Below are 17,832 nucleotides of genomic sequence, written 5' to 3' on the forward strand. Positions count from 1 at the left end.
CCTTGGTTTGATCCCTTCCTTTATTTTACCTCCAAGCCCCATCCCTCTGACCATTCCATATACTCATATTAATCTCATATACATCAACTTTTGGAAGACAGAGAAAGAGGGAAGGGACAGAATTAAAATAATCTTTAGGAAAAAGAGATACGAATCACCCTCACTCCACCCATCTTAAGCACTTACTTTACCAGAAAATGTCAGGATGACCAAGGAGAAGTCAAGTACTGCTGAGGATACTAATAGCACCCAAAGTCCAGTAGGGTCCATATCTATCCAAATTTATGCAGTTGAACACCAGAGCAACCTTCTCTGGTTTTCTAAAGAAATATGACTCTCAGACAAGAATCTCATAGTCTAAGATAACAAACCTGCATGCCAGAGTGAACTTCCTTACCTAAGCTCCTGACATCGATCTGTGGAGACAAAACAAGATACAAATGATTCTCAAATATGAATCCTTTTCAGAGCCTTTGGTCACTATCCCAGAGGAAGAGTCAATAAGATTGTCTGGGTGAGGGCAAGGGGAGTCAGACTGAGCATGTTTCATTCTATGGAATTCTCTCCTCCCATTCTAACCCAGAAAATTGAGAATTAGAGACAGAGATGAGCAGAGCTTACCATCTTTGGACAGGTCTCTAATTTGATCCTTCCTAATTCCAAATCTTTCACATATTTCCTCAAATTTTTTCTTTATTTCATCAGACAGATCTGCAGTCCGGCCTGTAGTTAGGGTGAAAGTGAGAATGGCTGCTGAGTCTTTTTCACTGATTACATTCAATAGTAAATAGAAAAGGAGGTAGCTAGATGAATGTGGGGTGCAGGGGACAGGGGAAGGGGACTTTGATCTGGGTGACTGAGCTAATAACTTTGGGAATCAGAACTATTATATACCCCAGGGTTTGTTCTACCTATTGATAGAGGAGGAAAGAGGATTCCCAGTTGAATTATCACTAATCAATTAACAAGCATTTGTTAAGCACCTACTAAGTGCCAAGTACTATGTGAGGCATTAGTGATGCAAAGACAGTGGAGAGCTAGCCCTTTCTCTCAAGGAGTTTATAATCTACTGGAAAGAAGCATCTTCACAAATATCCTGGGGTTATAAGGTGTAACTTTATAAATAACCCCTGGGGTTGTAAGTTCTAAACATCTATTCTATAATATAAAAGATACATAAAAAGTTAATTTTTATGGGGAGAAGGAAATGAGAGAATCCAGGGAGTGGAGATGAGAATGTAGGGGAATCAGCCCAGGGAACCAACAGTCATCTCAGAGACAGAGAGACTGGGAAGTATGAGGAGCAAATCTGGGATGTCAGTGTCATATGATACAACAATGAAGAGAAACATAGGCAGGATTGCATTGTTGAAACCATTAAGATTCCTGAGACTTGGACTGCTGACTAGTCGTCTGCCTTCTCCACTTTCCCTCAATCTCTCCCAAGGAGGAGTGCATCCTTCCCAAAATGTATTTCTGTCTCGGGAGATTTGCTCTTTCTGCTTACCTGACTTTAAAATCTGATTTTAGGATAAACATGATTAACCATTCCATTGTCAACCTGTGTTTGTCATTCAGTGAGTACAGCCCAAAATGACAAAAATGGAGCATCCAGGAGGGAAGAGAAATAGATTTAATGATTCAATATTAGGCCAGTGACCTCTCCATTCGTGTTTCCTTTTCTAGCTAGAGTCTTGGGGTGAACAACAGATAATAATTAATTCCAAATTTACCGCTTTTCAGAGCAGGGAGAAAGTTTTACTCTAGGACTTCTCTCACTCTTTCTGTCTCTCATTGTCTGTCTCTCTCTTTGTCTCTCTCTGTCTCTCTCTATCTGTCTGTCTCTTTCTCGGTCTCTTTCTGTCCATATCTCTCTGTCTCTGTCTGTCTCTGTCTCTGTCTTTCTCTGTCTCTGTCTTTATCTCTGGCTGTCTGTCTTTCTCTATTTCTCTCCCTCCCTCTCTCCCTCCTTCTCCCCTTCCCTCCCTCCCTCTCCCCCATGCCCACCTCTCTCTCTCTCTCTCTCTCTCTCTCTCTCTCTCTCTCTCTCTCTCTCTCTCTCCCTCACCTGGCTCTTCAAAAACTTAAATTCTACTGACACCTCAGAACTGCCTTCAGAAGTTACTGAAGGAAGCTCAACATGGACAGAAAAGCTTTTATTTTCCTCTTGATCTCTCGCATTTAAATTATAGTCAAACACAGTTTGGGTCACCTCCAAAGCTACAAAGCTACCACTTATTTTTCTTTAGTACTCTTATCATGAAAAAAAGAAGAGCCAGAGTGTTAGTGCAGGATCATAAGATACATACCGAAGAGTTCTCCCCAAACGGTCACCTCCCCATCTTTGGTATTATACAAAATAAGTATCAAATGTTCATAGTCTATACTTTGAATGGTGAAATAATTGTCTCCATCGTCTGTGAAACATTCAAAAGATCAGGTCAGAATTTTGAAACTACTGGAACAATGGCAAAGTCTTGAGACTTATTAGTAGTTAAACTCCATGCAAGGGCCTTTCCCAGGGTTTTATGGAAAATGCAATGCCATCATCAGCTCTGCCATTTCAAACCGTAATTTTGTTGACAGACCTATACCTTCTTCAACATTCTTCTTATCTGCCTCTAAAGTCACAAAATGTTAGAAATGGAAGGAACTTGGGATATCATCTAGTCAAACAATCTCACTTTATATAGAGAGAAACTGAGGTCAAGGAAGGGCAAAACCCTTGTTAGGGCTGCACTGTGAGTTAGTTTCCATTTCAATCTCATAAGGGCTAATCAGACCTCTAGAACTCTGTAAGGGGAAGAGAAGATCAAAGGGTCTCATCTAGTTTTGCACAGTGCAATCATGATGAGATTAAGACAGGGTAGCAGAGGGACATATGCAAAAGGGCATTTTTTTGATATGGTTCCTGATCATTTTCCACTTCTTTGTTAATCACTGAGTCTATTAATTCATTTCAGAATAATACTGAAAGACATCGAGAGGTTCATTTATACTTACATTGTACGAACATTTGACCACCTTCTACTGTGAAAACAGTCACAGAAAATGGAGTGCATTTGCCATTTCCCCTGGAAATAAAGATTAGAATTACAAGGGCACCTCATTTTGGCAAAGGGAATTTACTAAGAAATACTCTGATGCATTAATTTGTTTAGTTTTAATATTATCTGCAAAATGTATGCTTTTTTCATTTCTTACAATAATTTCATAAACAATGCTGAGTCTAAGGTGACTTCAAACTTCTTAGAAAGGATTGAGTTCACCATTTACAAATTTTAAATATTTTTAATTCAGTTTAATTCTGTAAAAATCTCGAATCCCTGGTGTGGTGAATAATGATGATATTGTATTAAGGAAAATACTTGAATAGACTGAAGAGCTCTCTCTTTGGTTGTTCCGCAAAAAAAAAAAAATATTTGGGGATAACCACTGGGCTTCCCATAAATCAACTGAAGTTAGATCTCAGTTCAAATCCTTGTTCTTCCCCATTCTAACTGTATGACCTTGGACAAGCAAGGCTTTTCACCTTTCAGAGAGTTATATTTCTCATTCCCCAATAGGGATATTAATGTTTTGGCTTTCCTCATAAGCTTATAGTGGAGAAAACCTATCACTTCTTTAAACTGAAAGAACCATATATAAATATGAACTTTTTATCATATTTTACACTCACAACATCTCAGGAGAAGAGCAAACAAAAACTGTCCCAATTTAGTCAACATAACTGAAATGACCTAAACTATTTTCACACTCATTTTAAAGAAAGATAGAAAAGTAGGTTAGGAAATAAGATGGGACAAGAAAGAATCAGAGTTTGGTCCACATGAAAACAGACATTACCTGGAAAACAACTTTGTGTTTGACAAGAAATTTCTTGGAAAACAGGAAAGTGCTCTGGCGGAGATTAGGCTTAAGACACTGTTATACAGTAAATTTATACCATACCTCAAAGAGATATATGGTTGAATATTAATGATCACAAAAGTAAACAGAAAATCATATTAAGCACTTTTCACAGATACACCTAGGAGGACATTTCATACTAAATGAAATTGAAAAGCTTTTGTTTGAATGAAATAAAATAACTAGGAGGAGAAAGGAAGCAGTCAGCTGGGAAGAAAAAAATTTGAGGCAAATACATCTAAGTTTAAAATACTCAAACTATATAGGGAACTAATAGTAATATATAAAACTCAAAGCCTTTTCCCAATAGAGAAATAGTTGAAGGATATAATAACATTTATAAAGCCTTTATTAGGTTCCAAATACTGTGCTGAGCACTTTACATGTATCACCTCATTTGAGCGCCATAACAACCATGAGAAATAGGTATTACTATTATTCCCATTTGACAGATAATGAAACTGAGGTAAATAGAGGTGAAATGACTTGACTAGAATTGTAGAAGAATTGTAAGCAAAGTTAATGCTCTTCAATTGGGGAATGGCTAAATAAGGTTCTGCAAATATGTGAGTTAAGTGAGTGTCTTTCTTCCCTCTCATTCTGTTTTCTGTCTTCTTAGCAGAGGGACTCAGGTATCCCATCTGTACTACTAAATGGAGACTGGTGACTCAGGGAGGTTTGGAACAGAAGGGAAATGGCAGTTCCCCCAGGGGGTGATTGAAAAGATCCAAACTTCAAATAAAATACTTTGAAGTAGCATTGTGTTTCACCACTGCACACAAGCTTCAAGTATGTGTGTAGCATATTCATTTCTTTTTCCTTAAATGGTTACCCTTAATGCTCATAAAACCAACCACATCCTTGGAACTCCATCACTAATTGACTCTTGGCTTAGCCTTTGTGGGTTAAAGATACCTGAACTATTACCCAGGTTTTTGTCCCCACTTCCATATCCAACAATTAACACAGGCAGAACTTACCTTTTAAAGAAGTATCCATAAATAATACCATCATTTTCACTGATACTTTCAACAAATATCTGTAAGCTGCCTCCTTCCTCAATCTTAGATGTCACATTTGATGCCAATGCAACAGTGAACCACTTCCCAGTAACCTGTGGAAATGTGTGTAGGTAAGAATTGAAAAAAGTCATCCCTGGTCACATAGGCACATAGGATTTTTAACCTGGGAAGGACCGTAGACCTAATACCTCTAGATAGAAGTGGAGAAACTGAAACCTCAAACATGAAGTATACCTTTACCCCAGCCCTACCTGGTTCACACATTATCTTCATAGTAAAGCAATATACTCATGAGACTAGGAGTTAGGAAATTTGAGTTCTGGAATGGCTCTGATACTAACTCATTCTGTGACTTTTGGCAAGTTATTTAATCTTTCAGTGCCCTAGTCTTCTAAGTGCTTGGGCGTAACCTCTTTACTGAGTCCAAGGTTTGCAGAACAAATCCTTTTATTTTAGAAGATTTGTTCTGTGAAGTTTGGATTCAGTCACAGCGCCACACTTGAGGACCTCGAGGTCTGCAGGTTGCCCCACCTGCTTCCCCCCAAGCCCCCTCACCTTGATGGTTCTAATTATATTTGTACTGTGCATTTCATGGCATTATTCCACTGATAACGTTATTTGCCCCTCTTCTTACTATGTATCTTGGACTTAGATATGATGTAATTTCTTCAGTTATTTGAGGATTAGGAAGAGATTTTGCCACAAGAACAAGGGAGATCTCTACTGGGGTCCTAAAAGTAATTCTCCTTTATTACTTAGAAAAGATTTTTCTTCATTCTCTGACTCTAATCACTCATGGTCCTGGGGGATTCTCTTTCCCTCTACTCTACCTGGATATGAGATAGCTCCTCATTACTGAATTCTCATGGCATTTAATCCCAGCACATGTGAAGAACAAAAGCCCTCATGCCTCCATCTGAATACTATCAGCAAAATTGGTTTAAATGGTAGATCACAGAAAAGGAGACTTGCTGGAAATTACAATTTCATTTGCTATTGTAATCAGACTCAGAGAGCATAGATTTCTATTACAACTCAGTTTTTTTTTGAAAGAATGGAATCTCAGGGTTTCAGCATCTTTGAACAAAAACATTTGTATAGATCATCCAGTGCAACTCTTCATTTGTCGAATGCAGAATCTGTTCTATGGCTTTTTACTTTGTTATTTAAAAGAAATAAGGCATGAGCACACACTCATGTGTGATTTCATATTTTTGGCTGATTTTAATTGTTGGTACAAGACACCACTATTGGGAAGGACAGTTTTGGGTGAGAATACCAAAAGACATGTCTTTGCTTTTCAGCTTCGAGTCCTGTTTTTGCTTTGTTCTGCCCAAAGAGGTTCTGTTTTCCCTACTAGTTACCCTCACACCTTTGCCAGACAACTCTATCAACCTGTTTCCATTCTTGCTCACTTACCTTTGGTGAGTCTTCTGCATTGTTATTGACAGCCTGAAGGCCACAGACCAGGGTCAGTCCCACTGCTAGCAGTAGAATCTTCATCTTCTGAAGGATTTCTCTTTGATGCTTCAGCAGCACCTGAATGCGTGAGGATTCTGCTGAATTCTCTGGCTCTCTGATCAGTTCCCTTTATACCTCATTCTGGGGCAGGGTCCCTGATGATGTGGCACTAAAGGGATACTAATCCCTCAAATACACTTTATGTAGAGTCACTGGCCAGTGAGTAACTGCTAGCCAAAGGTCCCAGGAACAGATTAGTAAAGTACTTTTTGACAACAGAAAATTAACAATTCTGATATAGAAATTTTCAAGATCATCAGCTAGTGTTAGGTTTGGCCAGCATCTTCAGATCAATTATCTGTCTGTCCTGAGACCAGAAAATACAGTTTCTATGTTTTTTTGCCCTTGTGACAGTCATGCCATTAACTTCTCAGAAAAGATTACACTGAGGTCACCATTTTAGAAAAGTGTTGAAACTTGCCTACAAGGCACCTAAAGTACACGCAGTCTTGTCTTAGGTAATGTGGGAAGAGTGCCCAAATAAAGGAACATTTTTCATCACTGTCTGGGAGCTCTCTATTTGTAGAATTTCAATAAACATTTCTTAACTGGCTACTGTTTGTAGAGCACACAATTCTAGGCATTAGCCAAACTGAAATGTTTGTGCTTGATCTCCTTTGTGGTCCTTACAGTCTAGTACACAATAAAACATTCTAAGGACATTCTTTTTTCTGGTCTTTATCTTTGAATTTAAGGGTATAGAGTGCTCCCAGAGATGAAACTCATTCTACCAGTATAACTCACCAACTCCTTGAGAATTTATCATCTGATAGAGTTATACTAGGGTAGTGAGAGGTTAAAAGACTTGGCCAACGTCACTGTGCTAGTATATATCAGAGGCCTTGATCTAGTACCTAATTTCAATTTGCTCTAAAATTAAATTTTATTCACTTTTACATGCATTTTTAAACACGCTGTTATGTTCAAGACACTGTAGTAGATGGTAGCAAAACAAAGACATCAAGAAAACAATACTTGCTTCCAGGGAACATTCATTTCACTGGGTGAAGTTTACAACTTGTATATAAGAAAGTAAGTAAATCATATATTTACAAACTTAGATGAAGTAATTTCTAGAGAGTGAGAGAGTGCCTCTAGTTATTAGTATAGAGATCACGCCTCAGGAAGGATGACCTGTGCTTAGAAGAAACCATAAGGAAGAGTTGAGGGAGAGAAACCACTTTCTCAAAGGCATGGTGTCTGAAAAACCTTAGTGTCCCACCTAGTGAATAACTAGCAGTCCAGTTTGACTACAATGGAGAGGGTGGGAAGAGGAATATTATGATTAAAAAATCCTTACAAGCTGTGGAGAGATCTAAAGAGCAGCTGCAGAGGTGAATGTGTGTTTTCTCCTGTAACACTGCTTCTGAATCATCATGGAGACACTTTCCCAAAACCCACCAGTCACTGACATCATGGGACTGGGGTATCAAGGAACTGCTCACTGCCCAGAGATTGAAGCCCAGAAGGTTCTCTAGAGGCTGGGAGCCCACTGAGGAAGGCAGAGCCATTCTACTGTATAAAGTGTTAGCTGCTCTTGATGTGTTTTATGTCCATCTAGGGCTGGAGAATTCTTTAAGGTAAGTAAAGCCCTGCAAGTGTTGAGGGAGATATTTGAAGCCAATCAGAATCTTACTGCTGTTGTGAATGGGCTAGAATGGTCTTAGTGCTATCTACAACCTGAGAGGGGAAATATCTCAGGGACTTGAAGCATTGTCCTCTAGCTTACTTCCTGACTAAAGAGGGGGAAAGGCTTCAGAGCACCAAGAGAGCTGAGGAACCTCAAAGTTCTCTGACTTAACTGGAAAGGTTGTCACAGGAGTGGTTTGGACTGGTGCAACAACTATCCAAGGGATTAGGCCTAGAAAGCTACAGACCCCAGGCATAGGGTTTCTGCATCAGTGAGGGACCACAAATGGCTGCCTTACTAAAGAATTTAACATTAGTTCAGTAGCTATAGAGTAGGACAGAAATAGCAGTAGTGGAAGAGAGTAGTAGTTTCATCCTGGAACAGAGAGTCAAAGAGAGAGGCAGACAAAGCATGGTCTACACTATTTCTTTAAAAAGATGATGTCATTGAGGACTGCAATAAAGAGCCATGAGGTCCCTTGGGTACCAGGATTTTCTTATTCATGTGTTTAACTACTGGGTTACTGTAAGTGTATGCTCACTCTGCTCCAGGGACATTAAGAGTTCTGGTGACTTTCAACCAGATTTATGGGTGGTCTAATGGCAAGCAAAGTAGAACTTTTAAGTGTTTTCTCTTTTAGAGTGCTTCTCAGTACTAAGGCAATCACGTCCCTTTGATTGAACCTTGCTTTTGATTAAATCAAGAGTCTTTGATGAAAGAAAGCCTAAGTCACATGAGTTTGAGTCACAGTGGTGAAGCCCTCCGACCCTGAAGAAGTGTGTATATACTCTGAGGTTAGCATTTTGCTTTGGGGCTCACTCACTGGAAGAGTGTTCATGTGATTTGAAAGGATGACACTCTGGGTAGCCATTAAGGATCTCCCTGGCTTGAAAACCCAGATGTTGGTGCTTTTCTCTCTGATAAGTATGTATGTGTTGCTATGGAGAGACAGTTAGAAGCCCTGCCTGCTAATCTGTGTTATTTGCTCTTTTTATATAATTTCTGCTTGTAATTTCTGTTTGTGCTTTCTCTGCAGTTTGGGGTGCTGACTTTTTCCCTTGAACTAAGTGAATGATATATGTATGTTTAATTAAATTGAGATTGTATATCCCTTAAAGTTGTTTTGCTTAGCAAAGCAGATCAAAGAACCTGTGCTAGCAGCCCTCCTGTGTGCTGGTGTTGTTGGTCTTACACGTCCACAGCAGCTACTAGTAACATTGGTGTTATAAAATCGTGTAGTTGGACAGGATCTGCACATTGAAAGGAAAGTATGGGGTTTTGGGGGACTGGGATAGTAGTTAGATGTTTCCAAGTTATTGGATTGCTCTTTATACTTGCGGTGGCTTTGATTCTCTGGAGCCCCAGAAGCAGCAGCAGCCTGAGGGAAAACAGGCAAGTAGCAGTGCCAGTTTCCCAGGTGCCTAGACCAGGGGCCTTAGGAGATTACCTCTCCTTCCCCCTCCCTACCTCACTAGTACTCTGGAAGAGACAGACTGGAGCAGCAACTGTGGAAGGAAAACAAGCAGAGTCATGGGAGAGGTGGAGATGGCCAGAGCTAGGGCTCCAATGGATTAGCCCAGCTCATGACTGTGGGGGAAGGGTGAATTCTCTGAAAGCATTTTGTATTTGGAAGCCAGGCCAGAGAGGCAAGAGCTTGCAATGGAGCCTTGGAACAAGAGTGGAGGGCTGCCTTCATGCCACTCAACAAGAAGTGTTTGCTCATCTGCTGGCCTATGCTCTCATCTGTGAGTAACCTCAAGCACTCTTTTCTGCCTTGGAACTTCTAGAAGGACTTCCTCTCCATGATCATCATAAGCTCTGCCATACCATCCCTCCTCCTCACCTCAGAACCACCAACAAGGACTGAGACCCAGATCAAAGCAGGGCTAAGCAAGAGAATCCTGCCTCAGGGCCAGCAAAGAGATCCCTGCACTCCTGCTCTGATCAGCTGCTGGACTCCCCTCTCCAGTCTGTGGGCTTGGAGCTCTGGAAGCAGCTGCTCCTGCTGCAGCAGAATCCCCTGCCACCACCACCCACCATCACCCCCACAGGGCTGGGCCAGGACTGCACCCTTCCTCACCCAGGTCCAACAAACCTTGACTTCTAAGTTGTCTTGGAGTTTGTGGGATGAAAAGTGTAGGAACTGACACAGCTCAGTGATTAAGTGCCCTAAGGCATGTTCTGCCAGGTCTGCTCCAGCCTGGTCTCTGCCGGTGTGGCCCACACTGGACTGTGCTCTGTTCCCAGCACAGGGCAATAGACCTTTCCCAGTAACCATCAAGGCCTTCTTGGCCTGGAGATTTGTTTCACTCTGTCATTTCATGGTTCTGTAGCTCTAGAATTTGTTTAGAGGCATTTTTGGAGGTATTTGGAGTTATTTGGGGAAGAGCCCAAGCAAGTCCCTACTTTTACTCGCTCATCTTTAAAGATATATCGTCTAGTATTCTTAGTAGCTATGGGTGTTGTATTTTGTCAAAAGCTTTTTTCTACATCTAGTAAGATAATCTTATGATTTCTGTGGATTTTGTTATTTTTATGATCAATTTTATTGACATTTTTCCTAATATTGAACCAGCACTGCATTCCTGGTATAAATCCCACCTGATCATAGCTTATGATCCTTGTTATAGATTGCTGTAATTTCCTTCTTCTAATTTTTAAATTTTATTTTGAGGTTTTATGCCATAAAACATGGTCAGTTTTTGTTTGGATGCTAAGTACCACTGACAAAAAAGCATATTTTTTTTTCTATCCTCATACAATTTTCTCCAGAGCTCTGTCATGTAAAGTTGAGGTGTAATATAGTTTAAAGTATAGTTTTACTATTTCCTCCTATAACACACTTAATTCCTTCTTAAAGAATTTGTATTTTAGGGGACGGACTCAAGATGGTGGCTGGAAAGCAGGGACTTGAGTGAGCTCCCCCCCACCCCAGTTCCCTCCAAAAACTTATAAAATGTCTCTGAACAAATTCTAGAGCTGCAGAACCCACTAAATAGCAGAAGGAAGCAGGCTCCAGCCCAGGACAGCCTTGATGGTCGCTGGGTGAGGTCTATCATGCACAGAGCTGGGAGTGAAGGGGAGCAGAGTCCAGCGTGGGCAATGGCCCTAGCGCCCTGAATCAGTGAGCTGTGGCAAATACCAGACTTCTCAACCCACAAACACCAAAGACAACAGAGAAGGTTAGTGGAAAAAGCAGTGGGGGACAGAATGAAAGGAGTTCACAGTTCGGCCACTGCCCCCGGGACAGTGGAGGTGGTGCAGCTATAGAACTACAGCTGCAGTTGCTTCTGGCCCCAGGCCTACCTAGTAGCAGGAATTAAGTGGCAGATCAGAGCAGGAGTGCAGAGCCTGCTTAAGATCTGAGTCAGGTCCAGGTTGGTGGTTCATGGGGGAAGAGGAGTGCTGGTGTGGCAGAGCTGGCTGTATAGAAACAGCTCTGAAAATAACAGTGCATGCCCTCAAGCTTGGAACAAAGTACTTTTTACTACAAGCAGTAATACTCTGATGAAAAACTCAAGAGTCAAGTAGTTGGCTGGGAACATGCCCAGGCAGCAAAAACAGACTCGGATTCAGTCCCAGAATTTGGAATCTTTCTTTGGTGACAAATAATAACAAAACATACAGCCAGAAGAAGTCAACAAAATCAAAGAGCCAACATCAAAAGCCTCCAAGAAAAACATGAACTGGTCTCAGGCCATGGAAGAGCTCAAAAAGGATTTGGAAAAGCGAGTTAGAGAAGTAGAGGAAAAATTAGGAAAAAAAATGTGAGACATGTGAGAAAACCATGAAAAACAAGTCAATGACTTGCTAAAGGGGAACCAAAATGATACTGAAGAAAACAACACCTTAAAAAATAGACTAACTCAAATGGCAAAAGAGCTCCAAAAAGAAAATGAGGAGAAGAAGGCCTTGAAAGGCAGAATTAACCAAATGGAAAAGGAGGTCCAATGGACCACTGAAGAAAATACTACCTTAATAATTAGATTGGAGCAAGTGGAAGTTAGTGACTTGATGAGAAATCAAGATATTATAAAACAGAACGAAAGGAAGGAAAAAGTGGAACGCAACGTGAAATATCTCATTGGAAAAACCACTGACCAGGAAAATAAATCCAGGAAAGAGAATGTAAAAATTAATGGACTACCTGAAAGCCATGATCAAAAAAAGAGCATAGATATCATCTTTCAAGAAACTGTCAAGGAGAACTGCCTTTATACTCTAGAGCCACAGGGCAAAGAAGAAGTTGAAAGAATCCACAGATCGCCTCCTCAAATAGATCCCAAAAAGAAATCTCCTAGGAATATTGTTGCCAAATTCCAGATATCCCCGATCAAGGAGAAAATACTGCAAGCAGCCAGAAAGAAACAATTTGAATATTGTGGAAACACAATCAGAATAATCCAAGATCTAGCAGCTTCTACATTAAGAGTGTGAAGGGCGTGGAATACAATATTCTGGAGGTCAATGGAGCTGGGATTAAACCCAAGAATCACCTACCCAGCAAAACTTAGCATCATGTTCCAAGGCAAAATATGGATTTTCAATAAAATAAAGGACTTTCAAGTTTTCTCAGTGAAAAGACCAGAGCTGAATAGAAAATTTGACTTTCAAACACAAGAATCGAGAGAAGCACGAAAAGGTAATCAAGATAAAGAACAAGAAAAAGAAATTGCAACGGACTTACTAAAGTTCAACTGTTTTATTTACATTCCTACATGGAAAGATGAGGTGTATGATTCATGAGACCTCAGTATTAGGGTAGTTGAAGGGAATATGCACATATATATATATATATATATATGTTTATATATATATATGTATATGTGAGTGTGTATGTATGTATATATGTATGTGTGTATGTATATATATATGCATATATATGTATATATATGTATATATATATATATATATATATATATAGAGAGAGAGAGAGAGAGAGAGAGAGAGAGAGAGAGTGCACAGGGTGAGTTGAAGATGAAGGGAAGATATCTAAAAGAAATAAAATCAAATTAAGGGATGAGAGAGGAATATGTTGAGAGAGGGAGATAGGGAGAGATAGAATGGGGTAAATTATCTCGCACAAAAGTGGCAAGAAAAAGCAGTTCTGTAGGAAGAGAAGAGAAGGCAGGTTAGGTGGAATGAGTGAATCTTGCTCTCATCAGGTTTGACCTGAGGAGGGAATACCATACATACTCAATTGGGTATCTTACCCCACAGGAAAAAAGGAGGAAGAAGATAAAAAGGGGGGATTAGAGAAGGGACGGCAGATGGGGGTGGAGGTAATCAAAAACAATCACTTTTGAAAGGGGACAGGGTCAAGGGAGACAATTCAATAAATGGGGACAGGTTAGGAAGGAGCAAAATATAGTGAGTCTTTCACAACATGAGTATTGTGGAAGGGTTATACATAACGATACGCATGTGGCCTATGTTGAATTGTTTGACTTCTTAGAGAGTGTGGGTGGGAAGGGAAGAGGGGAGAGAATTTGGAACTGAATGTTTTAAAAACAGATATTCAAAAACAAAAAAAAAGTTTTTCCATGCAACTAGAAAATAAGATGCACAAGCAATGGGGCACAGAAATTTATCTTGAGCTACAAGAAAGGAAGGGAAAAAGGGATGGGAGGGGAGTGGGGTGACAGAAGGGAGGGCTGACTGGGGAATAGGACAACCAGAATATACGCCATCTTGGAGTGGGGGGAAGAGTAGAAATGGGGAGAAAATTTGTAATTCAAACTCTTGTGAAAATCAATGCTGAAAAGTAAATATATTAAATTAAAAAATGTAAAAACAAAAAAAAACCCAAAAAATAAAATAATTAGTAGCATGTAGAGATAAATTCTGTTATTTTAGGTTCCTTGGTGAATTCCCATATACCTGAGAATACCTCATCCTGATACTGCTCTGCAATCCCTGCCCGCCTCTCCCAGATTCCCAAGCATATTTGAGACGTAATGTACTGGATTAATCATTTACTAGACATTTGCAGGCAAGGTCCTGAGCAGGCAGAGCAAGGAGGGAAATAGCATCCCCCTTGAGTTTGGAGGAGAGAAAGGAAAGGCAGTAGAAATTTTCACCATCCATATTAACAATTCTTTGGAGGAAGTAGGACTGGTTCCCAGAAGGACAGGGATGTTTCATACTAGGAATTCCTGTGAGACAGTGAAAGAATCCTGGTTATACAATATCACAAAGTGACTTAGGAGCTGGAATAAGAGGTAAAGCTTGGAACAAAGATGAAAAATTCACATCCTAAAGATAATTTTGACCCGTAAGAAGGTAGCTAGGGAAGCATAGACTTCGGGAGACTCCGTAATATTTTCTGAGCTGAGTGGGAAACCCATTGTGAATGGAATTTGATGAAGATGAAAAGCAGTTGGATAAAAATACTTATTCCTGTAATAGTCTGGCTAGGAAACAGAGACAGACAACTTTAGTCTATTGAGAAGAATAACAATCTTTCTTAAACTAGATGGATGCATTTGATGGATTAGACTGAATGGATTACAAATCCAGATGGTCATTCCAATCATCATTCCAAAACCTCATTTGGATAGTTACCCCACTTCCCAACACTAAAACCCCTCCACATCGTTATCCCAGTTCCTTGGTTTGATCCCTTTCCGTACCTTCCTTCCAAGCCCCATTTTCTGACCATTCCACAACCTCATGTTAATTTCATATACATCAACTTTTGGAAGATAGAAAAGGAGGAACGGGACAGAATTAAAATAGCCTTTAGGAAAAAGAATGTGAATCACCCTCGCTCCCCCACCTTCAGCATGTGCTTTACCAGAAAATGTCAGGGTCACCTAGGAGAGGTCAAGCACTGCTGAAAACTCAAAGAGCACCCAAAATCCAGTAGGGTATTATGAGCTGATCTATATCATACATGTATTTATCTGTATATGCAGTTGAAGACTAGAACAACCTGATGTGGTTTTCTAAAGAAATATGACCCTCAGGGAACAATTCTGTGGTCAGAGTTGACAAACCTGCATGCCAGGGTGAACTTCCTTACCTAAGCTCCTCACATTGATCTGTGGAGACAAAACGGGATACCAATGATTCTTGGACATGAATCTTTCTCAGAGGTTTTTTGTCACTATCCCAGAGGAAAGGGAAATAAGATTGTCTTGGTGAGGGCAAGGGGAATAAGACTGGGCATGTTTTCATTCTATGGAATTCTCTCCTCTGGGTCTCACAAGGAAAATGGGGAATTAGAGACAGAGATGAGCAGAACTTACCATCATTGGGCCTCTAATTTGATTCTTCCTAATTCCAAATCTTTCAGATATTTCCTCAAATTTCTTCTTTATTTCATCTGGCAGATCTGGAGTCCGGCCTGTATTTAGGGTGAATATGAGAATGGCTACTGAATGTCCCTTACTGATCACTTTCAACACTACCTAGAAAAGGAGTTAGTTAGATGAATGTGGGGTGCAGGGTACAGGGGAAGGGGCCTCTACCTTTGATCTAGGTGACTGAGATAATAACATTGGGAACTGGAACAATCTTATGCCCCAGGATTTGTTACACCTATTAATAGAGGAGGAAAGAGGATTCTCTGTTGCTTATTCCTAATCAATTAACAAGCATTTATTAAGCACCTACTAAGCACCAAGTACTATGTGAGGCATTAGTGATGCAGAGACAAAGGAGAACTAGCCCATTTTCTCAATGAGTTTACAATCTACTGGAAAGAAACATCTTCAGAAATGAGACAGTGCAAGTGTGAACCCCTGGAGTTATAAGATCTAAACATCCATTACATAAGATATATGAAAAATAAATGTAAATTAAATTTAAGGTGGAGAAGGGACCTAGAGAATCCAGGGGGTGGAGATGAGAATGTAGGGGAACCAGCATGGGCTATCAACAGTCATCTCAGAGACTGAGAGATGGAAAGTTATGAGGAGCAAATCTGAGATGTCAGGGCCATATGATACAAGAATGAAGAGAAATATAGGATAGGATCAGATTGCTGAAACCATTAATATTGCTGAGATTGAATTGTTGATTACTCATCTGCCTTCTCCACATTCCCTCAATCTCTCCCGAGGAGGAGTGCATCCTTCCCAAAATGTATTTCTATATCTTAGGAGATTTGCTCTTTCTGCTTACCTGACTTTAAAATCTGATTTTAGGATAAACATGGTTAACCATTCTATTGTCAACCTATATTCATCATTCAGTGAGTACAGCCCAAAATGACAAAAATGGGGCATCCAGGAAGGAAGAGAAATAGATTTAATGGCTCAATATTAGGCCAGAGACCTCTCCACTCACATTCCCTTTACTAGATAGAGTCTTGGGATGAACAACAAATAATAATTAATTGCAAATTTACCATTTTTCAGAGCAGAGAGAAAGAAAGGTTTGCCCTGGGACCTCTGTCTGTCTCTCGCTGTATCTCTTTATCTCTCTCTGTCTCTGTCTTTCTCTTTCTCTGTCTCTGTCTATCTGTGTCTTTGCTTGTCTTTCTATCTCTGTTTCTGTCTCTCTCTCTGCCTGGCTTTCTGTGTCTGGAAAAATAAGCTAAAAATTAATTGGATACTAAATAATCTAATTCTAAAGAATGAGTGGGCCAAAGAACAAATCAGAGAAACAATTAATAACTTCATTCAAGAGAATGACAATAGAAAAAGGTGGGCAGAGCCAAGATGGTGGCTGGAAAGCAGGCTTGCATGAGCTCACCCCCCCTCCCCACCCAGGCCCCTCCAAACACCTATAAAAAATGTCTCTGGACAAATTCTAGAAGTGCAGAACCCACGAAGTAGCAGAGGGAAGCAGCGCTCCAATCCAGGACAGCCTGAATGGTTGCGGGGTAAGGTCTATTGCATAGAACTGGGAGCGGAGAGGAGCAGAGTCCAGTTTGAGCAGTTCCTGGACAAACCAGACTTAGAGCCAGGCCCTACTGCCCTGAATTAGTGAGCTGTGGCAGTTACCAGACTTCTCAACCCACAAACACCAAAGACAACAGAGAAGGTTAGTGGGAAAATTTGCTGGGACAGAGACAAGGAGTTCGAGGTTTGGCCACTGCCCCAGGTGCAGCAATACCACTTCTAGGGTTGTATCCTAAAGAGATTACACAAGTGGGAAAAGGACCCATATGTACAAAAATATGTATAGCAGCTCTTTCTGTAGTATCTAAGAATTGGAAATCAATGGGATGTCCATCCATTGGGGAATGGCTGGACAAGCTGTGGTATATGAAGGTAATGGAATACTATACTGCAATAAGAAGTGGGGATGATACGGACTTCATAACAACCTGGAAACACCTACACGATATAATGCTGAGTGAGCGGAGCAGAACCAGGAGAACATAATACACAACCACAGATGTATGGATTCTGTGATAACTAACCCTGATAGACTTTGCTCTTCTCAGCAACACAAGGTGCAAAGACAACTCCAAAGGACTCATGATAGAGAATACTATCTACATGCAGAGAAAGAACTATGGAGTCTGAATGCAGATTGAGACACTCTTTATGCTTGCCTTTTTTTTTCTTTTTTTTTTACTCTTTTGTTTTTGTGTTTTTTTTTTTGTTCTGTTTCCTCTTTCTCATGATTCGCTCCATTGGTCATAATTGTGCACAAGTTGGCTAGTGTGTAAATAAGTTCAATGAGAAGTTATATCGGATTCCATGCAGTCTTTGAGAGGGGAGAAAATCTGGAACTCAAAATTATGGACAACCAAGTGTTGTAAACTAAAAATAAAGAATCTCAAAAAAATATGTT

General features: G+C 40.2%; 2 protein-coding genes across 3 annotated transcripts in view; both read right to left on the minus strand.

Annotated features, from left to right (window-relative positions):
- LOC118844008 (trichosurin-like) overlaps positions 1-17,832 on the minus strand; it is a 115,182-nt gene that overhangs the window by 93,965 nt on the left and 3,385 nt on the right. The window lies entirely within an intron of this gene.
- On the minus strand, positions 394-6,434 carry LOC118844011 (major urinary protein-like). Its single transcript, XM_036751819.1, has 6 exons — positions 6,351-6,434; positions 4,890-5,023; positions 3,004-3,074; positions 2,310-2,417; positions 622-723; positions 394-416 (listed from the first exon to the last, which is right to left on the minus strand). Exons 1-6 carry the CDS (start codon positions 6,432-6,434, stop codon positions 394-396), a joined length of 522 nt encoding a protein of 173 aa, XP_036607714.1.

Source organism: Trichosurus vulpecula, chromosome 3 (genome assembly GCF_011100635.1).
Source record: "Trichosurus vulpecula isolate mTriVul1 chromosome 3, mTriVul1.pri, whole genome shotgun sequence".
Classification (NCBI taxonomy): Eukaryota; Metazoa; Chordata; class Mammalia; order Diprotodontia; family Phalangeridae; genus Trichosurus; species Trichosurus vulpecula.